The 24421-nt window shown below is 43.1% G+C and overlaps 1 protein-coding gene across 1 annotated transcript in view; it reads right to left on the minus strand.

The window, feature by feature from the left end:
• The window catches only part of PALM3 (paralemmin 3), a 28100-nt gene extending 8763 nt beyond the window's left edge, over positions 1-19337 (minus strand). The window contains exons 1-5 of the mRNA XM_083352800.1: positions 19266-19337; positions 14756-14807; positions 6028-6108; positions 5195-5319; positions 2546-2645 (exon numbers count right to left, since the gene is read on the minus strand). Coding sequence (XP_083208926.1) covers positions 2546-2645; positions 5195-5319; positions 6028-6108; positions 14756-14800 — 351 coding nt within the window. The 5' untranslated portion in view covers positions 14801-14807; positions 19266-19337. The remainder of the gene's footprint in view (positions 1-2545; positions 2646-5194; positions 5320-6027; positions 6109-14755; positions 14808-19265) is intronic.
• Between the last annotated feature and the right edge of the window lie 5084 nt (positions 19338-24421).

Below are 24421 nucleotides of genomic sequence, written 5' to 3' on the forward strand. Positions count from 1 at the left end.
AGAAATGCTCACAACAATGAAAACCTCGGACAGGAGGAAGAGTGCTGCCGGGCAGGCAGGCAGGTGTCTTGCTTGGTTGTGGCTTGGGGGGCACTTTTTTCAGTGCCATTGTAACTTCGAACAGTCACTAAGCGAACTGTTGTAAGTCGAGGACTACTTGTACTTCATCACTTTTTTCCTTTTTGGGGGGGGGGGGTCATTAAGTTTTTGACACCTTGCTAGGTGACTGGTGGTACTCTGATGTTGCCATATCCTGAAAGTGGTACAGTGGGTGAAAAGGTTGAAAAGCCCTGAAGTATAGGACTAAGTACACTAGACTACATTTCCCAGAAGCCATCTCTTAAGGAAACAGCGTTTAACCCTTTAAATGCTCAATGTTCTTACATACAGTTCTCTCAATGATACAACATTAACTGTGTAAATGCTAAATACTCTAACACAGTTCTTAACTCCTAAGCTGGCTAGAATCTGGTCCAGCACAGGTTGTGTATCAGGTTCATCCCTCATGCTACTCTAAAGTGCCCAACCTAAAGCCTCACATACCAAATGTGGTCCCCAAAACCTGCAAATCACACCCTGGACACTACTAAAACTATTTATTGCATGATTTTTTTAAATGTAACAGAGGGTAAAGTTGTATTAATTATATTTAAAGCTTAAATGAAATTAAATCAGAAATATTTTTTCTGCTTTTTAAAATATAACTCCTGGCACAGTACTTCAAATTCAGATGTTGCCCTCAATCTGGAAATTATTGTGCAAATACAGATTGTTAAGTTTTGTCTTTGCATACTCTAGCTGTAACTTAATATAGCTACATTCACACAAAACAATACGGTGGAATTCTGCAGAATCTTGGCTTATTATTCATGAAAAGTGTGATAGAACCTTTTGTTCAAATGTTCCAGCTGAGGCCTATTTCCATTAGAAAAACTTCACCATCAGCATGGATTGTTGCTCCCAAAGACAAAAACCAAAGTCCAATTTCAAATCTTGGCCTCTCTGTCTGTATGAGTTTCCTTTCTGCTGAATGCCTTGCTTCTGATAACAATTTCAGAATGGCAGAAGAATGGAAAGAGAGGCCTCTTGAGCTTAACAGTGCAATCAAAAGCTTCAAGTAAGAAATCAGGCACCTCATTTTAAAAGGGGGACAAGACCTGAATTAAAGCTGGACTTGATTTGATTTGTAAGATTGAGTATAATAACAATGAAATGAGATAAATGTATCAAATAATATAGAAAGCTAAACATGGTCTTAACCCTTCTTAGAATTTGGATGGGGGAAAAATCAGAAAAATGCAAGACTGTAGGGTCGATTGAGAACCTACATAAAAAAACAGCACATGGAAGAAAGACATGAAAAACTTTGGCATCTCTATTAAGATGACTGCACAAATGTGTCCATATTAGTGGGATTAATTTTTATTCCTTTTTATAGGGGTTTTAAAGAGTTTTGTTTATATATATATATATATATATATATATATATATATATATATATATATATATATATATATATATATATATATATATATATATATATATATATATATATATATATATATAATAGGGACCACTATGGTGGGAAGGTAACAGTGTTCCGTGCTCCTTTGGCGTCTAGTCATGCCGGCCACATGACCACGGAGACGGTATATAAAACTTTGTGTTTTAACTTTGTGTATTTTATATTCTTTTTCACTTTTAAAATTACTGTTTGTATTTCACCCTTCCAAAGCTAGTCTATGACCATAATAAAAATTTGATTTGATTCAAAGTGGGAATTGGAAACAAGTTAAATACAGGTTTAGTTTTTTGCTACAATGACTTCTAATGTGAATTAAAACATCCTACTGGACAATAATTTCTGGAGGGTCACCACCACATGCTTGCAAACTTTGAGGCTGCTTATATCTATAGTGACACAAGTCATAACTGTATGATTAGACATTTACAATATTCCAGTATTGAGTGGTACTAGCTGCTGTTGTCATGTTGCAACTATCTTGGCCGGGGGGTTGGATTATTAGATGACCTACAAGGTCCCTTCCAACTCTACAATTCTAATTCTAATTCTAATCTTCTAGGCCTTGCACTAATTAGCAAAGATTTCCAGGGGCAATTCAATATGCTAGTTTTGACTTATAGGTTCTAGGCATTTTCAGAACCTCCCATTCCAAGAAGAATTGGCCAGTTTCTTCAGAGAACCTCAGTTTCATGAGGTGATAGGGACGAAAGACAGAAAACACTGTTAACAGTCTTATAACTGATAAGCATTGATGCTTATTCTATGCAACAGATTTCTGTTAGAAGCTAAACTGGCTCCTTGGGAATGGCCTTCTGAAGATAGTGATACACTTCCAGAGCATCTTTAGCAAATATTGTATGCCATTTGGTATTAATCACCTGTTTAATCTGACATGTCTTTTTGTTTGATTGATTAAAATGTATTGCATCTTTCACCATGGATGTTTTACTCTGTTTCTCTTTCATCATGCGCTGCTGTGAGGCTACAAGATTTGGCAGCATACAAATTAATAATAAATACCTTCACAATGCCATCCAATGGCTTCACCTCTTTCAAAGATTGCTGCTGCCATCCTTGGGGAAGATCCAAATTATCTAGGTGCTGCATTTGAGACTGAAGACTTCAGAGAGAGAAAGAATGAGATATTAGAGAAAATGCTTGGGGACATTTGCAGACCATAGGGGAACGCAAGAGAAATATTCCCTTAAAGCACATTGGTAATGAGATCCAAGTTCTACATCAAATATGTGTGGACTTTAAATCCCAGAATTTTCCAACCAGCATATACATATAGTGCCTGGGGAATTCTGGGAGCAGAAGTCCACACGTCTCAAGGTTGCCAAGATTGAGAAAACTATTCTAGATACTGCTGCATACCCAGCATTCCCAGGCTGCAAGAGCACCGGTGAACTGAATTCAACAGCATCTAAAGGTCAAGCATTTCCCCATTCCTATTAGCAAAGAGAGGACTTTTTTAGCAGGAAATTGATGGACTTGGGCACCATAATACATGCTTTGATATCTTCTAGAGCAGATTACTATAAATGTTCAACTCAATGCCTATTTCTGATGTGTTTCTAAAATACATTCTGAGCCAAATTAGAACAGGTTGGTTTCTGAAAAACAGTAAACAGTAAGCTTGACATTGTGAGGAAGCCAGAAGGGTCCATTTCTTATAATTTGCCTTTCTCCACAAAGTGAAAGAAATATTTTATCTGCAAACCTCACCCAGATTATTTTTAGAGAGGAGATTCCAGCTATAGAATAAAAGAATGTGGAGAACCTGTGGCTCTTCAGATGTTACTGAACTCAAAATTCCCAAATCTAGAAGGCCAGACATTCACCACCACATAGAATTTTAAAGATTCAAACCAGCCTGCTCAATTCTTTTGTAGTACAAAACTTTTGACATAAACATCTGCAAGCTGCCGAGACAGCTACCGATTGGATGTAATTTATTACCTCTATATAGAAGACAACTCAATTATTATTTATTGATTTGGTATTTTGTTTTATTTTATAGCCTTATTCTATTTATAATCTCCACTCGAAAGCTCCTTGGCTTCACAGAGGGGCAAAAATATTAAAATAAATGTGTCTCATTGATTAAGTAGATTTCAAGTTTCATTCCCTTTGAGAAACAATTCAATCAGCTGTCTTTTATACTGTGAGTTGAACACTACTTACTTTCTTGGGCAATTGTCGAGTAGTCGTTTAAGGTGTGTGCATGTTGGATGACTGTGCTACATTTATATTGGGATTTATGTATGTTCCTTTATAGCTTCCCACACAACTCTCAAAAGGTAGGATTTATATTATTCCAGTATCTTTGTGGTTCAGCCATGCAGTTTTCTTGGCAGTGGCCCAGAAGTGGATTTCTTCCAGGATGTTTTTCCAACTTCCTAATCTAGTCTACTCTACTCTACTCTACACCATTCTTGGCATTACCTGGTGGTCTCCCATCCAAATACTAACAAGAATCAATGCTGCTTAGCTTTTTCAGGTCATCTATGGGTGTTAGGTGGTTATCTTTGCATTGTCTCAAGAGGGCTGCTGAATCATCACTCATTTGAGCATTTCCATCCTCCTCCTCTCCAGTTTCCTCAGGCCAGATAGTGGTTTTAGGCTTCTTGTGTGTTGGCTCCTCCTCCTCCTCCATGCACACTTTTAGTTCAGTTTTGTTTTTAGCCTCCTCCGGAAAGAGAGCTCATAGCAGCAGGAGGGAGACACCAAGTCCCAGCTAAACAGCACTCCCTGGTGTCCCCAGGGGCATGTCTATGTCATCATCAGTCTCTATTTGCAGCTCTACCCAGAATCGCAAAAGGCTGTCAATGTGGCTCTTTATTTATAAACCAACACCAGAAGAAAAGTCTCTGCACAGGGTGGCTTGCCCTTGAAAAATCTGATGCAGAGAAACAAAAGGGGAAGGGGGATGAAACGGAAACAAGTTCGGGCAATGAATGAAGTCAGGAGAAGATGATAAGCTCCATTCGGTCATTTGTGGCTCATGAAGGCAAGCATCCCAAATTCAAAGCTTTGGCAGAACCTTCATTAAGAGAGAAAACTGTGCAAGCTTTTGAATTCTTTAGAGCTCCTCATCAGGCTAGCAGGTAGCAAAGGTATGAGTTAAGAAAAGCAACAAATGCAGAGTTCTGGAGGAATCAAAGGTTGCATATTTCTGAGACACTTTTCCTGAGCTCCCAAAGGGGGGGGGGCGTGCATTTGGCTACCCTATGACTCTGACATCAGGGATTGTGGGAAATTCTTCACAAATCGGGGAGGAAATTCAGGAACCAAGAAGAATGGTGGATAGCAGAAGTGTTCTGGATAGCAAGCATAGAGGGTAGTGGAAGAATAAAGGAAGCTATTTGTTGAGGGGGCAGGAGACTCTGAGGTGGCTGTGGAAGAAAGGCAGGATGATCTAAGCAGCAACTGAACCTGCCTTCTCCCCAGCTGCTACATCCCCAAAGTGTTGCAGATGGAGGAAATCCCCTTAAAGCAGCAAACGATTACCTTTGAATGATGTCTCCCTTACACTTCTCTGGAAACAACCATTCTGCTTTACAAAAGGACAGTTTCTTTGGCTGGTTGAAATTATGAGAAGTGCAATCCTTCCCAATTACTGTATTACCAAAGCTCCACATTCACCATCACTTAGGACACACCCACCTGGACAGATCTTGTTCTAAGTCTTGGACACGAGACTCTGCCTCCCAAAGAGAAGACATGTGTTCCTTGTCATCAGCAGGCATGGATGTTCCCTCCATCAACCAGCGTTCGCGCAGGGATTTTCTCTTAGAGACAGAAATTGCATTTAGGGTCTGCTTCATACTGGACATGCACGTGGGCCATCAGGATGCATCAAGACAAATGAGTTCCAGTCTGAAGCCGATGCATATGTACACATACATGTATCTACTCCTATGCTTGTTCAGCCACACCCTTATATATAGTCCTATACAAATGACATTTCATGTGAAGCTCTAGGCTTGACAGTAGATGTTGGACACACCCACCAGTGCAGATACTCAGTTCCATAATGCATACATTCTCTCTCTCTCTCTCTCTCTCTCTCTCTCTCTTTCCCCCCCCCCCCCCAAACCACACATGTATGTATATAAGCTTGTTCTGGGAAGAAACTGGAGCTAGCTCCTGGAGGAGAGATAGGAGATAAAACTAACAAATAAACTGGTTCAAGGCACAGCATCAGAAGACTGTCAAACAAAAATGAATACAGTGCAAACCCAATCAGCCTTCTGGAATTGCCTAGATGTACCTAGCCCCAAAGACTCGGTATTACCCACAACAGGGTGCATCCCAGCCTCTTCCTTCCCTTCAGTTTGCTGTGGGGGGGAATCGGCTGCTGCTAACAAGTATCTTCTTTCCTCCTTCAGTGCTGCTCCTCCCCCCCCCCCACCCATATTTTTGGCTTCTGATCCTCGCACAGCCATCTCCACCTCTCGGTGGTCCATCCATTCCTGTATCCTTTCCGTGGATGGTACCTTGAGGCGTTGGACTCGCAGTCTCTCTTCCTCCAGTTCCCGCCGGGTGGCTAGGATGCGCTCCTGCAGCCTCCGCCGCTCCTGCCGCAAAGCAAAAAAGACAGGGGGTGGGTGGGCGGAGAGAGGCGAGGCGAGGCGAGACAGGAGCCGCCCTGCAAAAGGGCGGACAAAGGGCCCGCCGCGGAGGGAGCCAGGGCGGGACCGAGCCCACGTGGGCGACCGGCAGACCCGTCTGCTGGCTTGCCCGGCCGACCACGCTGCCGTGGGTTAATCCCAGCAGAATCAGCCTCGCTTAAAACGCGACTTTTCCCCCCGTTTGTCTCCCCGGCGCCTTTTCTCCCCTGGCACTTGACTGTAGTCCCGCTTGCAGCGCTTGATCGAGCCTTTCTGCGTTCCCCCGGCTGGCTTGGGGACTCCCGGTCTCCACAGGCTTCCCAAAACTGCCCAGCCGCCCAATTCGCTGGGAATAACTCTGAAACGCTTGCCCTGTGAAAGCATGGAGGGGAGAGGGAGAGACTGCCGCACCCCCTTGCCCTACCAGCGGCAATTTGGATTTGGTTTTCTCAGAAACCCCAAGCGCCGTGGGAACAGAGAGCGCGCGCCTCTTTTTAGAGAAAGCTAAGAAAGCAGCTTTGATCTCAACAAATGTATTAGCATAGATTTCTTATGAAGGATTTTTTTTTGGTGTCTTCTTCTATTTTATTTCTATGCATTCGTAATGGGCGATTTGTACACAATTTAACTAAATGCATGATGCTCTGACTTACGATATTAACAGTAAAACGATACCAAGTTTTAAACTATCAGAAAGCAATGTAACAGAAATCAAAAGTATTTAGAATTTTCAGTATTAAAATTTAAAATGACAAAGTAATATTGCACGTTAAGTACTGCATCTTCATATGGTTACTGGATGATTAGCCTTTCCAGGTAACAGGAAGTATTTTTTTAATCTAGTTAGGAGTGGGAATCCTTGGGAAGGCTATTTCAGGGCTAGGGTGCAGCTACCCAGAAGTCCCTCTCCTGCTGTCCCAACTAGTCTTATCTCGCAGCGATGAGGGTGGCGAGGTGCAATTACTTCTCCACCCTCATCGCGTCCGCAGATAATCGCCCGGCCGCCTTGTTTAGGGTGACTCGCTCACTTCTTAATCAGGAGGTGAGGGAGGATCCCTTGCAGTGTCGTGCCGAGGAATTTAATCAACATCTGTCGGATAAAATCGCTCGGATTCGGACCGGTTTGGACTCCAGCTGGGCAGAGTCAGGCGATCAGGACACGGGCGGTCTTGTCAATGTTACCTGGGAAGAGTTTGATTCTGTGACCCCTGATGAAGTGGACAGGATTATGGGGAGGCTGAGCTCCTCCACATGTTTGTTGGACCCGTGCCCTTCCTGGCTGGTTTATGCAGCTAGGGAGAGGACACGAGGCTGGCTCCAGGCGGTTATATCTGCTTCTTTGAGTGAGGGTTATTTCCCCACCGTCTTGAAGGAGGCGGTGGTGAGACCTCTCCTCAAGAAGCCTGCCTTGGACCCAGCTGTTTTGAACAACTTTCGTCCAGTCTCCAACCTTCGCTTTCTTGCGAAGGTTGTCGAGAGTGTGGTGTCGCATCAGCTCCCTCTGGTCCTGGATGAAGCGGATTATCTGGACCCCTACCAATCGGGTTTCAGGCCCGGGTACAGCACGGAGACGGCATTGGTCGCTCTGGTGAATGATCTCTGGAGGGCTCGGGATAGGGGATATTCCTCTGTCCTAGTCCTATTAGACCTCTCGGCGGCTTTCGATACCATCGACCATGGTATCTTGCTGCGGCGTCTCAGGGGATTGGGAGTGGGAGGCACGGTTCTTCAGTGGTTCTCCTCCTATCTCCTGGGACGCTCGCAGTCGGTGTTGGCAGGGGGGCAGAGATCGGCCCCTAGGTCTCTCGTTTGTGGAGTTCCTCAGGGGTCGGTTCTCTCGCCTCTCCTGTTCAACATCTACATGAAACCGCTGGGTGAGATCATTCGTGGTTTTGGAGTTGGGTATCATCAGTATGCCGATGATATCCAACTTTTCTTTTCGACCCCAAACCACCCCAGTGATGCCCTCGATGTGATGTCCCGTTGCCTGGAGGCGGTTCGGGTCTGGATGGGGAGGAACAGACTTCAACTCAACCCTGACAAGACTGAGTGGCTGTGCATCCCGGCATCCCGGGACATTCAAAATGTTCCATCTCTTTCTATGGGGGGTGAGCTCTTACCCCCCGTGGATAGGGCTCGCAACTTGGGAGTCCTCCTAGATTCACGGCTTACCCTGGAAGATCATATAGTGGCCGTGACTAGGGGGGCTTTCGCCCAGGTTCGCCTGGTGCGCCAGTTGCGGCCCTATCTGAACCGGGATGCCCTGTGTATGGTCACTCATGCGCTCGTGACCTCTCGCCTCGACTACTGTAATGCTCTCTACATGGGGCTTCCCTTGAAGACCACTCGGAGGCTCCAACTGGTACAGAATGCAGCCGCGAGAGTTGTCTTGGGAGTTTCCCGGTACTCCCATGTTACACCTTTGCTCCGTGAGCTGCATTGGTTACCAGTTGTCTTTCGGGTGAGGTTCAAGGTTTTGGTTACGATCTTTAAGTCCTTACATGGCATGGGTCCGGGATACCTCAGGGACCACCTGCTGCCGGCATCAACTCCCCTCCACCCTGTGCGTTCCCACAGAGAGGGCCTCCTCAGGGTGCCGCCAGTCAGGGAATGCCGACTGGTGGCCCCCAGGGGGAGGGCCTTCTCTGTGGGCGCTCCGGCATTATGGAACCAACTGCCGGTGGAGCTCCGGATGGCATCAGACCTCCGAACTTTCCGTCGTGGCCTGAAGACCCACCTATTTGAAATAGCTGGTCTGGCCTGACGGGGGATTATGGGTTTTAATTGTTGTTTTAGTTTTGTACTACTGTTTTTAACTGGGCATGGGTTTAATCTTTTTTAATTTTTGTATTGTCTTTTTTATATATGCCCTGTGAACCGCCCTGAGTCCCTACCAAGGAGAAGGGCGGTATATAAATTAAATAAAACTAAACTAAACTAAACTAAACTTAATGGACCCAGATTGTTGGGGGCAATTAAGCTGACTTTGTAATAATGCCGCTTGGGGTGTGTGTGAAAGCCCTAACAAGCAGGCATATACATAGAATGAAGGCTACTGCTAAGCTTGTAAGCTGCCCTGAGTCTTTGGAGAAGGGCGGGATATAAATGGAATTAAAATAAAAAATAAAAAAAATAATGTCATAGATTTCATGTGGAACTATGGATATACAGAAATTTCCATCTTAGATAAAAAGGAAAATAAAACATCTGCCTGCCATATTGGATTTGGAGAACAGAAAACAGACATATCTGATCCCTAATAAACAACCCATCTGTGCTTCTTGAAATTGCACCAGGTCACTGAGAAAAGATTCTTTTAATAAGAACTTGATCAGGAGGAGACATGTCTATGATCCCTCATCACAAATGCAGGAAGGAGGTGGTGTGGTTTGGTTTGCCTTGGGCTGCCCTTATTTGGGGTTGTACTTGCTAATAGGTGAAATGGGATTCGGCTTTGAAACGGAGATGAGCACCGGCCCCTAGAGTCGGAAACGACTAGCACACACGTGCGGGGGAACCTTTACCTTTACTTTATCTGCGTGTTGGATAAATGCAAAGAAAGACTGATATTGACTCTAGTTTAACTGGTGCCAGTGAGTACCAGGAAATGATTTCTATTTGGGTATGTGCCTTCTGGTGGCTCTGCTTTCTGTGTGTAATTGAGTCTTTGCTGCTTACAAAGTCTGTGTGTGTACCAGACACCTTGCTGCAGACATATGGCCATTGATGTGTCTGTTACTGATTGTATACTCTAGGCTACTTGGTCTTCATAGTGCACAGGCTGTTTCACAGCTTCTTTTCCCCTCCTGCACTCTGCTCTGGCCAGATCAGGAAAATCTGTCCAGATTTGATCCCTGTATACTGTAGAAGCATTAACTAAAAATTCATATAACAATAAATATTTGCTAAACTCTCTGGAATGCAGCACGCATGTCAAGCTCATTATCAGGATGTGTGTGTGTATGAGATCCCACACAAGGGTAGCTGGGCTGCAGCTCAGGAAATAACCTCAACCCAATCTTTGCCTCTCCAAGTCTGGGCAAGACTCCAAAGTTCTCTCTCTTTCTGTTTGGTTCAGGTTGAAGCTATTGTCTGATGAATTATTCATTTGTTTGAAGAGAGGATAAACCAAAGAAAGAGATTCAGGTTACCCCAGGTTTCCCATGGAGCAGGGCAAACAGCCCATATTTAGCACAAACCCAAAGCCACTGGGCATAAAGTCAAAGATTGTAAGTGGAAAATATCTGGCACCTAGGTCCCTTCTGTGTGGGACATTCCTGTCATTTATTTTGGCCATTCCTTGGACAAATCAGTAAGTCTGGCAACTTTCCCTAACAAAAATAAGATTTAATGAAATCTGGAGAGCAGCCCTTATTCTCAAGGGGGATATCCCTCCAGGCTCTCCCCATGGAAGGAGAATCTCAGAAATTTCATCCCAGCAAGGCAACTTTCTAATGAATGGAAGGAATTATATGGTTGCTCCAATATCTTCAGCTTTGTAAACAGCCACTGGCACAGTGGGAATTGAGAATTGTAATTAATGCACTATTTCAGTAACCCTTAAATTAATCCAGATGCACTGTTATCATTGTCCTTTTAATCTAAGACAAAAATTAGGCCTATAAATGGTGCTATAGTTTGCTTAATCGTAGTTTTCTGATCAATCCGGAATATGATGAATTTACAAAATATATTAAGCCAAAATACAGTTTACAAAACATGGCTGGGTGTGTGATCTATTCATGCCCATTTTGCCTCATTGCACTGCCCACCCCTCAAAAAAAACCCATTAAAAACGGTTCTTAACCTGGAAGGGTTCCCCACTAGGCTGTTTTGATGAAAAACAATCTCCAGCTTCCTTCCCCTTGCTTATAACGAAACATCTTCATTCTGCTTTCTGTTGTCCAAAAAGATCCTTCTTTGTTATTTTATCTGTGTTAAATTCAAAACTGTAGGCTCCCCTTTGCAAATGCTGTTTCATACTCAGGAAATGCTGTTTCATACTCATGTCACATGAATAAAAGAAAATAAGCATTTAATAGCAATATTATTGTAATACTGCTCCTCCCTTTTATAGTTTCCCACATTCTAGTGAACTAGGGAAAATTTAGGGAGCATGTGTTGGATTTTGTTTTTGTTTTGCATATACTCATTCTTAGAGCATTACCACCACATCTGGTGGCATTGCCTTGCATGCTTGGCCAGAAAACAAAAAGGAATAAATGCTGGCCCTGTGTCTCATAACAGTGATATTGAGGGACATAGGAATTATCTATTATTAAAGAATACAGCAAACTTTGGAAGGAGGGAGAGGGAACTCCTGCAGTACCATAAATCTAGAAAAAGTCTGGTTGAATAAAAACAATACTGTAAGTGACTAGTTTGTGCAGATTTCTTTGGTTACTTTTCTATGAACCTGGGGACTGCTCAAATTCAAAAGGAGCTCTCTGCTTCCTGCTTTTGAAGTTTAAACTATAGCTGCATATATACTAGTAACTAAAATAAAACATAAAGATGTATCAAAAGGTTATATATAATTTGGGGAACTGCTTTTGAAAAACTCTCTATTGTTCAGACACCTGCTGTTGCCTCTTTGTGGTTAAACTGTTGTGGATGAAGCATACACACAAAAATATCTTTTCCTCATGGAGGAATTAAAGTCCTGTCTAGCAGTCTCTAAGTTGGCAGTATTGCATCACTGGTGATCCCTACCCAGCTCCAAGCACAATGCTATCAAATGACATCATACTCATTTATGGTGTACAGGGTACATGGAATACAAAAAATTGAATTTCTTTCAGCTTGGCTTCCTTCCCCTCCCACTGAATAGTACAGCCAATGGGAAAACATCCACCAATTGCTCACCTTAATGTGAGGAACAGTTTTAACAGAAAGTTTATCCATCTTCTGGCTTTGTACAATGGTTTTTTTTCCTTCCATAAATGCACTCAAAGGGAGGCCAACTCTTACCTGGATTTGGATTTAGCACTCTCCTAGGATAACTTTGTTTTAGGATAGCACTAAAAGGAGACAGGCTATTCTAGCAAAAGACTAAATAAATTATATCATCTGACAGTTGGCTCCTTTTGAACATAAAGTGTTATATATTGTTATATATTGTTATGTTGTGTTACTTCAAAAGCATCAAGGATCAAGCAACAACTGTGTGAGGTATACCGCTGACAGCGCTCTGACAGACCCAGGCGCACGCGGCAGCCGTTGACAGCTCTGAGCTGTCAAAATCTGCCGGCAGCCGATTGGTCAGAATTCCGCAGCGGGAGAACATGCCTCAAGGATTGGTCAGGGTTCTGACAGGTTCTGTATAAAAGGGGGATTTCTACCCACTGTCAGCTGTTCGGTTTCCCCCCGAATAAACGCGTCCTGAACAAGAGCCAGCTGTCTCTCGTGGTCATTGCTTGCTAAACAATCCACCTGGCGACGAGGATGGGATGGTTCTGCTTCACAGAGCTAAGTCACTGAGCTGAAGTCACGAGCGAAAAGGAACTGATTCCACCAGCCGCGGGTAGCCACTCGCAGAAGTCACTGGCTGGGGAAGAAGGAACCTTTCCACCAACCCTCTCGTGAAGCAGAACCACGGACCCACACAGCATGGCTAATCTCGGACACATTTGGGAATTTGACATCCGGCACCCGGAAGGCTGGGAGTCACACTGGGGGCAGGTAGAAGGCTACCTCCTGGTGAACAAAATCACCGAAGACTGCCTTAAAGCAGCAGCATTGCTGTGCCTCAGTGGGCCAGTGGTGTATGACATCGCCGTTGGACTCTGCAGCCTGGACCCGGTCGCCACTGTGCCATACGCGGACCTGACAGAGCGTCTCAGCAAGCATTTCATGCCAAGGCGGTCAGAGCTATACTGGCGCCTAAACTTTGCCCATCGATGCCAGCAACCAGTGGAAACAGCGACTGTTTTCATCGCGGGGGTATGCCATGCCGCCCGCTGATGACAGTTCCCTGACCTAGAGGACATCTCCGTGGTCATGTGGCCAGCATGACTGGACGCCAAAGGCGCACGGAACGCTGTTACCTTCCCACCGTAGTGCTCCCTGTTTTTCTACTTGCATTTTTCGTGCTTTCGAACTGCTAGGTTGGCAGAAGCTGGGACAAGTAACAGGCGCTCACTCTGCTACACGGCACTCGGGATTCGACCCGCCAAACTGCTGACCTTCTGATCTACAACCTCAGCGTCCTAACCCACTGAGCCACCGCGTCCCTTTTTGAACGTAGGATTAATATTATTCCATAAGTAGCCCAAACAACACCCAACAGGAATGGAGAGGTTTGTGCAGTGATGCACCAGAGAGACAGTTGTTCATCTCCTTCCCTAATGTGCAGTCCTACCCCATACTCAGTGGCTGCTCGGCCTAATCCAGATTTCCAGACTGCAGATTGACTTGAAGAACCTGGTATAAAAGAACCAAACTACAGGTGGTTCTTGATTATGAGCCTAATTGGGCTCAAAATTTCTGTTGCTAAGTGAGACATTTGTTAAGTGAGTTTTGCCCCATTTCACAAATTTTCTTGCCACATTTGCTAAGTGAATTCCAGCAGTTTTTAAGTGAGTAACATGGTTGTGAAGTGAATCTGGCTTCCCCCATTGACTTTGCTTGTCAGAATGTCACCAAAGGTGATCACATGACCCCAGGACACAGCAACTGTCATAAATATGAGTCAGTTGCCACATGCCTGGATTTTGATAATGTGATCATGGGGATGGCTGCAACAGTCATAAGTATGAAAAACGGCTATGAGTTACTTTTTTCAGTGCCTTTGTAACTTTGAATAATCACTAAATGAACTGTTGTTGAGGACTATATGTATTCTGTTGCCCAACTCATAAGAAGATGTGGGGAAGCAGGGACCATCCCATAGCAGGTTCAATTGATCAAGGAAGTTAGGAGTCATCTGACAATGAGCATATGGTTGGTGAAGCACATTATATACCTTGCTGCTTGTTTAAAGAGGGAGAACACTAATACTGTCATAGCTAAGGGCAACTTTCAGCTACCCCAGTTATGGGCTGGGGATGAGAAGAGACATGGGAAAAACAGTGAAGTGGTTAGGTGCAAGTGGAGAAAGGCTCCAAAACTGCCATCCAATCAGCAGACCCTGCTAGAATCACATGCCATCAACATTTTCTCCCTCTGCTCGTGCAGGATTCTTATATTTACTCTGTTATTCAGTAGAAGATTACATATCTGGCAACACTCACAGGGTGAATGGCATGATGACCTTAATGAGCCTCCCACAGATATTTATCATAAACCAGGCTTTAATTTTTGCCTGTTCCAAACTAAGACTACATAATAATAATATGGGCTGCAGGAACATAATTGCATGAGCTTGAGATTCATGACCCATCTCTCGATGGCCAAGCTAGACCCACAAGAACCACACACAAATGAATCAAGCTACTATGTCTACAGGCTCCGTGCTTTGAAAATAGTGATCTGACCAAGTGGGACTGCCACACTTTTTCTTAGTTCCCATTTTGGGATGGTGGGTGAGAGGGAGTTCCCACAGGAGCAGCAGCAGAATCTTGGTTGAAAACGTGGAGCATCCATACCACAGGGGAGAATGGGAAAACAAGCTTACCGTAATAGCATGCAGCCGCTGTGCAAATAAGGAGCTTTCTGCCATTTTCCTTCTGAAAGAGAAAAAGAGCCTTTTGGGATATGTCCAGAGGACACTGGTTGCCAGTATACACCATCTCATCCTCTTTCCTCCCCCAACTCCCATCTCGGGTTCTTACATGCTCTAGTCCCCGCACTCTTATAGACTCTTCTCAGGCAAGGTAGGACAGTTGGCTTACAGACAGATTCTTCTCCTCTAACTTCTTCTATCACCTGACCCACCACTGTAGCCCTTTTGAAATGGAGAAGCAGCATCCTTCCTATATAGAAGGCATCCCAACAGGGCTCAGTTAAAGAGGTCAAATACAAATGTCAAATTTTAAAGAGAAAGAGAAAGCACATCCCAAAGGCATCATATGTGTACCACATCGGCAGATACTAAGGGCTCCACCAGTGGTGGAATGGCCAAACATATGCTGAGAATGCTGCATAAATCATCAACCTTCTGTTCGTCTTCAGGCATCCCTTTTCAGACCACTATTGTCACATATAAAAACACTGCAGTGCAAAACTCTACAAACATGATAAACCAGAGGTGGGGAGCACACAGTTTATGTGGCATACACTATCCTCAGTTCAGAATGCCCCATCCCTGGGTTTGCAATGACAAATTACAGAAATATGATTTTCAGTAATTATTCTGGAAAATTATAATAGTTTGTCAGCTTGTCATCTGCTTCACTTGGGGGCAAGGGATTGATTGACAGATACTTGAGAAAATGAACTCTTTCTGTCCCATGCCCCTTTATTCCTTTTTAATGTCAGCTTCAGCACTGCAGTTCCACATTTTTGCACCAATAAAATGCCTGCTTGTGGATAGATGGTAGGAATGAAGAATTTGCATTGCTAATGGTATGATTATCTGGGTTTATCTAATAGTGTTTTGCAATTATACAAATATAGTGAAGACTGAAACCTCTTGTGTGGAAAAAAAATTGGTATTTGGGCACAGTGCCCAATCTTACAATACAATATGAGCTGTCTGCCATATACAATTGGTGCAGAACTATTAGGAACAGCAGTTGAAACCCTACCATGTTTGCCAGAGCCAGAAAGTAGATAATCACTAGCTAGGCATGCAGGAGGAAATGAAGCAAGATAGCCATGGGTGGCATATAGGTATTTTTCAGCCAATTAGCTGGCACAGGAAGTTTGGAAGATATTTTCAATTTCATTACAACTTTCATGTTTGCAAATCCTTCCTGTTTTAGCACCTTCTATTTAGTGTAGTAAGGAGATGAATGATTATCGTTTTTTAAGTCTCACTTATATATAGATATATAAACAGAGACTATTCCAGGGTATTTAAAATAATAATTTGTTACTTGTAATTAATTGCAGTTAGGAGGAATTAATAAAACAGGCAAAACCTGGAAGCTGGAAACAAGATGTGTTGAATAAAGGGGTATGAGTCCTTTAGAATCTGAATAGTACTTTTCTTCTATGTAGAATAGAGCAATGTTGCAAGTATATATTATTTATCATAGTTGTAACCATAACAAAACAAATTAAATCTAAAGAAAACATGGGAGGATAATACCCACTAGATTGCAACTATTTGACAAATGCTGAATTCTCCATACAATGAGTAAAAGGTGCCAATGTCTCTTCCCAAAACATCAAAAGTAGAAGTAATCTTGCTTTTTTATAGAGAAGCAGTTTGCTCAGACTAAGGAGGGCTAGATTTTGAAGATCTTGAAATTAGATGAATTTCCACTGGCTTTCAACCCACTGGATGATCAGTAAAGATCAGGAACCATACATTGGATCCAGACAGACGTGAATAGGATAGATGAAGAGGCCTAAAAGAGCTCCAGAAGCTACTGAGTCATGTAGGGGTGCTTAACCCAAGATAATCGTAGAATCATAGAGCTAGAAGGGAGCTCAGAAGTCTTCTAGCCCAACCCTCTGCTTAAAGCAGGAGTCTTATACCAACTCAGTCAAATGGAACTAACGGAACATTTCATATGTCATTTTGTCAACATACAATCAGTTTATCTCAGCCTCCAGATTTTTGGAACCACAACTTCCCTTCTGCCTCCCTTCTTCCCTACTCCCTCCACGAGTACCAGGGCAGGCTGAAAATGATGAAAATGAGTGTTGAGGCCTATGTGGTTTGTTCCAACTGCCTATCGGCAAACCCCCCACAGGACTAGCCATCTTCTCACCCACAGAAGGGAGGCTGGTAGGTGTAACGCAAAATGAGAGCAATCATTGATCAGTCCATGAGATTATTCACCCACCATGGGTGGGATCTAACTAGAATGGCCAAGGGAAGCCAGATCCCTGAGCCAGCCTTTTATTTCTTTCAGTCTCATAAACTAGCTTCTGCTAAATCACTAAATGCATAAACAGTAAAATATGTCTCCTGTATGGCAGATTTTTTTTTTACTAAATAGTTGCAGATGCTAGCTGATGATTGACTAAATCATTTCTGAGTACCTACTGGCAGTTTTTGTAAACTGTTAATTACTGAGAAATCCTCGATAGCTCGGAATCCTTCTAATTAGTTCTATTTATATGGTGGGGAAAGCCCAGAAGGCATAGAGCAGAAAATAACTTCTCCCTCACAAGTGTCTAAAGAATTGGGAGGTGGAATCCTCCAGCCGCAGAGTAGAAAGCCTGAGTGGCATTAAGCGACTGCAATCGAGAGACAATCAGGCACAGGTGTGAATTGAGTGACTCTCTGGTACAACTGCTCTCTATACACAGCCTATGTCTACTCTGTGCAGATACATATTCAGAAATGTAGTTAATGTTTATAAATATAACCAAATATGGAGAAACACATACTGTATAAAAACAAATTAATCTTTCCCAAAGGGCATTTTCTATGCAATAAGAAGTATATACACCAAAAGGAAGAACAAGAGTCTTAGACCAAAACATCTTGCAAAGAGATGCTTCTTATGGAGACCAGAGATCCACATGCAAATATAGGCAGATGTTGCTCGTGGAAACTCTCTGCCCCTGGGCTCGTTCGTTCTAGATCCAGGGTGTTTTTTGAGGGCTCAGCCTTCAATCCTGAGCGACCTGATCCTCTGGGTGTGAACCCATTGAAAAGAATGCTGAAAAACTATGGAGCCATGTTGCTTTTTATAATATCAGTATGTGTCTCTCAGTATGACCCGGACTGGATGCCCATAAGTTCAACTGAAAGATTGTCAGTTCATTGGCGGAAGGGAGATCAGCCTTTCTACAAAAGAATATTTGCCTTGCCTGCTTTAACTGACATTCATTAACCTTTCATTCGGCACTTGTGCAAGAGGCCAACTTCTGCTAAAAAGCCCTGCTCTGAAACGGCAACTTTGCCCTTTGGGCTGCCTCCTCCCACAAGGTTAATGTCCCAAACCACCAAAAGTGCTGCTTCAGAGGAAAGAGAGGCTTGTGGTTATTCCAAAGGTTACGTGGGTGAAAAGAACAGCCAATGAGAACAGATGGTGCTTTCAGACTGCTATGGATGCCAGGCCTCCAAATTAGGATAAAAGTGATTCCACCATCATGTAAGTCAGCAGCCCCAGCAACCAAATAGTGTTGCTCCAACCCTACAAGTAATTCAGTGGTTGGCTGGATGGTAAAGGTAAAATTGAACCCATTGTTTCCACGTGTAAGACTGTATTCTCAAACTACAGTGAGGGTTATTTTCCATATTAGATTTTTCAGGTAGACACAAAACATTTTTGCATCCAAGGAAGATAGTATACAGACATTGCAAAAAGAGAGACAATTTTTAAAATAATTTAAGAGTGGATAGTGAAAAAATAAAATTCTTCATAATGGGAAAGGGGTGCTTAAAGTACATCAGAGTTCTTTAATATGCCTCTATTGCTACTATCACCATTTTATTAAGTGATAAGGATTTGCTTTAGTTTAATCTTAGTAATTTGTACAGGGACTAGTTGCTTGGGCAAACCAGCAGTCCGTAAATCCCAGTTAAACACTTTGGAGCTTACTGAAACATTTAAGATCTTGTTGAACTCCCTCACTGAATTCAGTAGGATTCCAATGGCTAATTCCTGGCTTGATCAAGTCCTTTCATTTAGACAGCAAAGGAGCTCAAAAAACTATACTCAGCAAGTAGCCCAAAGTGGCCCAGCAGAAATTTGAACCTGATTCAGGTTGATTTGAGCCCAATATCCTGACCATTGCACCACGACAGTTCACCGATATTCACTATTACCATTTTTCCTGTCATTTATCTGTGTTTCAAATATCTAAAGAAAAAACTGGTGTGTGTGTGTGTGTGTGTGTGTGTGTGTGTGAGTATTTCCAGATATTTTGCCAACTGATCACCTCCTTCAGCTCATCCTAAATTCATAGATATGACTGAAATCACAACATCCATTTCCTTACAACAATGACATGTCATCATATACTTAAACAAACATGGAGGAGAATAGTAATTTGATTGATTAGATTAGATAAATCAAATGACAAATAATGCCCGCATAAACAAAATATAATTAACTTGCCTTCTGAAACCAATTAGAGTTCCTCCGGTACTTTAGGAAGCTAACTTTGCAACTTCAGTGAGGCAAAAGAAGGTATCTCCAACAGAAATTCACCAGCAGATCTCAAACGATCAAGACATGGAGGAAGCTCCTGCTCTTGTAAATTAAACAGCAAAAGAAATTAAACCAGCAACTCTCTGTACAGGCACAGAAACTGGAAAAGCAGTCACTACAACTGACGGAGTAGTAATTATGCACTCTTGGCAAAAGGAAGTGGTCAGACACGTAGAGCACTAGCTGCAGCTTCACAAAATTTTTTGAAAGTACATCTCATTTCATACATTGCAATCTCTGATTCTTCAGGTTATAAAAGCATGATTTTCAGTTGGTCTTGGTGGATGAAATATAGGTTTATAGAGAATCTGGGAACATTAATGAGTTCCCTTAACTCCCTAACTGCAAACAGTGAGCATTCAAATCCAAGTGGAGTTTTCTGTCCAGGTGACAACTACATTAGTTTCAATGCATCCAAATGACTAAGTATTTAGCTAGGATCCTGGTGACTATATGGACCAATGCCTACCACCTTAATCTATAACTTTTTCAAGAACATTCCAGTGATTTCTTCAGACCCTTATCTGTTGTCTTCCACTTCTTGTTCTTGCATCGAACTTGCCAAGTTTAATCATTTTTCTAATCCAGCCCCTTGCATCACATGTCCCAAATGTGTGACTTCTAGCTAGCTGATAATCACTTCAAGGAAGAAGTCAGTTTTTATTTGGTTATAAGATGACTTATAAGCAAGTCAAGGAGAAAAAAGATTTTTTTTTAAAAAAAAATCAAATTAACTCAGTGGTATAAGAAATAGGCAGCTTCATCATTCTTTACAGAAAGGGTAATCTAGACCATTGACTCTTTTTCTCAATTTCATGGGTTGCCTGTAGAAACTCACATAATTATTGATATCTGTCTGGCTGCTCCTGGGAAGATTATATGGTTTTGGCCTGATCCAGCCAGAGATCGTTCTTATATTCTGAACAATTCAGTTTGATGAACATGAGGACCTCTATCTGCAGATGCTTACCAAATACTTGAGGGACTGTCTCACCCCACTGGGATTGGCCCGTACCATTCATGCCAGCAGAGGAGGCATGCTGCGGGTCCCGTCAGCCTGATCATTCCAGTTGGCAGGGTCCAGGAGGAGGGTCTTCTCTGCTGTTGCTCCTACCATCCCCCCCCAAATGTGAGGCTGGCCCCAACCCTCCTATCCTTTCATAAGGGCCTAAAGAATTGGTTCTGCCAGTCAGCTTGGGGTCCCAGTGGGGGAATAGCACAATAGAGCTGATTGAATAATAACAGATCCCACCCCACCCCCCTCTTCCCCTGCCCTCCTCATGTGTCTTAGGTGTAACTGTAAGCCACCCAGAGTTACCCTATGATAAGATGGGCAGCCAATAAATTTTAAAAATAAATATATAAACAAACAAACAAACAAATAGTAACAAGGCGAGCATATTTGAGACATTAGGAGTATGACCCACATGCCGACTGTATCTCTGGCTGAAGGCATTCTGGCATGCTGTATTTTATCAGTTCAGCGGAGGCAGTGTTGTAATCTCCAGAGAAGCTACACACTCTACGCATGGGCTCCATAAAGATGATCCACATGAAAGGATCCTCTACCATGTTCAGAATAAAGACACCCTACATACAAGTGTCCTCCATCTGGGTACCCTTAAGAGACTTGGTCGAATACTTCTATAGTAAAGGTAAAGGTTCCCCCGCACATGCGTGCTAGTTGTTTCCAACTCTAGGGGCCGGTGCTCATCTCTGTTTCAAAGCCGAAGAGCCAGCGCTTATCCCAGGACATCTCCATGGTCATGTGGCCGGCATGATTAGATGCCAAAGGCGCACGGAATGCTGTTACCTTCCCACCCTAGTGGTCCCTATTTTTCTACTTGCATTTTTACGTGCTTTCGAACTGCTAGGTTGGAAGAAGCTGGGATGACTAACAGACGTTCACTCTGTTACGCGGCACTCGGGATTCGATCCGCCAAACTGCCGACCATCTGATCGACAACCTCAGCGTCCTAACCCACTGAGCCACCGCGTCCCTAATACTGCTATAACCCTTAGCAAAAATGGGCATTTGCTTATATGACAATAGAAAGTGTAATTCACATATTTGGAGAGTCACAGATTAGGGAACTCTACTATAGAAGAAAATTAACATTTCCTCTTCCTAAAACTTCACAATTATTTCCAAAGTGGGACTATGCTCCATCACCTTTCTGATCTGTCAAAAATTCACTGTAAAATTTAATAACAATAAACATATCTGTCGATTTTTTCCAAGGATCCAGGTATTTCATATACACTAAAGGCAGGGGTGTCAAACTCAATTTCATTGAGGGCCACATCAGCATTGCGGTTGCCCTCAGGGGGCCAGGTGGGTATGGCCTAGGTGGGCGTGGCCTACTGGGTGGGCGTGGCTAGAGTGCGTATGGCCTACTGGGTGGGCATGGCCAGCTCTACATTGTTCACATCAAGGGTGCCTATGGGGGCCTGGGCAGGAGTGGGACAGATGTGAGGGTCTCTGGCAGAAGGAGGGTCTCTGGGCCAAGGCAGTGGGAGCCATTCCCTCACTGTTTCCAGGATGGCTTCACAGGCCACATGAAACCACTTTGCAGGAACATGGGAATTTTTTCAACAAACTTTATAATTAAACATTTGAATAGGTGTCAACCCTTGGAGCTAGACCAGACTATAACAGTAATGCCTTGTAGGTCAGTATTCATTCTCCCCCTCTCTCTCTCTGTCTCTCTCTCTTTTGGTAAAGCTATAGTAACAGAATCTTGCAAATCTGAATGTATTTCTCCTCTGCTATCCATTATCTTCATGAAAATTAGGAGAGGCTTGTCTGAAATGATTACTCATGTTATTTTCTTGGCCTGGGCTCAGCTCCTCTTATCTGACCTTTGCCTTGGTATTGGCTTTTCTTCCAGTCCTTCAAAGCATTCCTTCTGCTTTCTACAATAAATAGACAGCAAAACCTGCACTGCATGAGAGTGCGCTCCCACGCACTGGAGTCTTTATAACAGCTTTCCTTCATTTGGTATCATTTTAATATATTGGGACTGTAGCTTTCGAACCTGGAAACTGAGAATTCCGATCCTGCTTTAGGCATGAAAACCAGCTCGGTGACTTTGGGCCAGTCACCCTCTCTCAGTCCAACCCACCTCACAGGGTTGTTGTGGGGAAAATAGGAGGAAGGGCTATATGTATATTTTCCACATAATTTGTAAAAAAATAAAAAATAAAGGCAGGATAAACAATCTAAAATAAATAAATTGGCCCTGCTGACTGACAATTCTGAGAGTTGTAATTTTATATATCTTAAGGGTTTCAGACTGGGAAACCCTTGATGTCACATCATCCAGGCACCAATATTAAAATGCTGCTTTTGCCAGCTAAAAATAAACCAATGGGAAAATTGTTTCAACGAGCTCAAAATAATTCATGGACAGATTTCACTCAGCCAGACAGAATCTGACACAAATTCTAGTGGCTCAACAAGCATCAGAGACTATTAATTATGACCGTGCTATACTGCCACCAGTCTAGATAAAGGTCCATTTTCCAAACTGGAGTGTCAATAACAATAGGATGGGCAGATTTCTGATGCTGCTCAAGTGACAGTGCCTGTAGTGATTTTGCATTAGGCAGCCTAGTGCTGAGCTTTCTCTTTGACAGCTTCCATTCATTTTGAATGGATCTGTGTACTAATGTATCTCAGAGGCTTATGCCTTATATTAATTAGCAAAGCCCACAGATAACATTTTAATTGTATGCCACAGATACCAGAGAGTCTTTGTTCAGTCCTGAAGCCAGATGCATCACAGGTGCCAGCAAGGAGTATGAAGTGCTGCTTTTTAACCTTGGCAAATTCAGCTGCATGACTATCTCCAAGCCCTTTTCTGCCAGAGTCCACTGGCATTTTTATAACAACAACAACAATAAAGTTGGAAGGGACCTTGGAGGTCATCTAGTCCAACCCCCTGCTCAGGCAGGAAACCCTATACCATTTTGGACAAATGGCTGTCCAGTCTCTTCTTAAAAACTTCCAGTGTTGGAGCATTCACAGCTTCTGGAGGCAGGTTGTTCCACTGGTTAATTGTTCTAACTGTCAGGAAGTTTCTCCTTAGTTCTAGGTTGCTTCTCTGTCTGGTTAGTTGCCATCTGTTGCTTCTTGTCCTGCCTTCGGGCGCTTTGGAGAATAGCTTGACTTCCTCTTCTTTGTGGAAGCCCCTGAGATATTGGAACACTGCTATCATGTCCCCCCCCCACACACACACCCGTCCTTCTCTTCTTTAAACTAGACATTCCCGATTCCAGCAACCGTTCCTTATACTGCTGCCAAAAGGACTCCCTCCTTCCTGCTGTGCTAAGTGGAACCTCTGCTGCATCAACAGCACCAAAGATAGGAAACCACCACAGCTCCCTGATCCATGTCCCAGAGAGGCTCTGGGTGAGTCTTTCTACTGTCATTTAAGGAGGCAGTGGAGTGGAGAAGCACCCCAGGAAGAAGAATGCAGATTGCCAAAGCTTAGGCTGTGCTTTCTATATCTTGACTTGGCTTTTGTAAATGGTTGACCCAGGATGCTTGTGAAGGTGAACAGAGTAACAGTTGTTAAGCATGCTTCTAATAAGAATGCATTCAGCCTTCACCATCACTCTCTTAAATAGTTAGTTAAAAACCTGGCACTTTATTCCAAAGGTATGAGAAGTCAAGCTGTGTCCCCAAAAAGTAAGGTTGTAGACAAGTGAGACTTAGAGCATATGATCACATCCACCTAATGCAACACAAACATACTTCATGTGGCATTTTTATGCCTGGTCTTCATGACGGTCCTTTCATGCTATCCTCACCCACAACTGAGGCAGCTTAAATTAGTTTTTTGGTTGCTCCAATTTTGTTTTCCTTTTCCCAATACATTTTTTTTGTCATAGACCTTTGGCTTGGGCTGTAGGAAAGAATGGACACCTGATTTCCACAGGAGCATTTGCCTGCAAATTGTCTGACCAACAGTTTCTGAAGCCTTGTCACATCTTACACATGCTTCTTAAAAATATGGCCTTTAGTAGATGTGCTGACTCCGGTGAGATTACTATATGCA

This window comes from Vipera ursinii, assembly GCF_947247035.1.
Source record: "Vipera ursinii genome assembly, chromosome: 2".
Lineage (NCBI taxonomy): Eukaryota > Metazoa > Chordata > Lepidosauria > Squamata > Viperidae > Vipera > Vipera ursinii.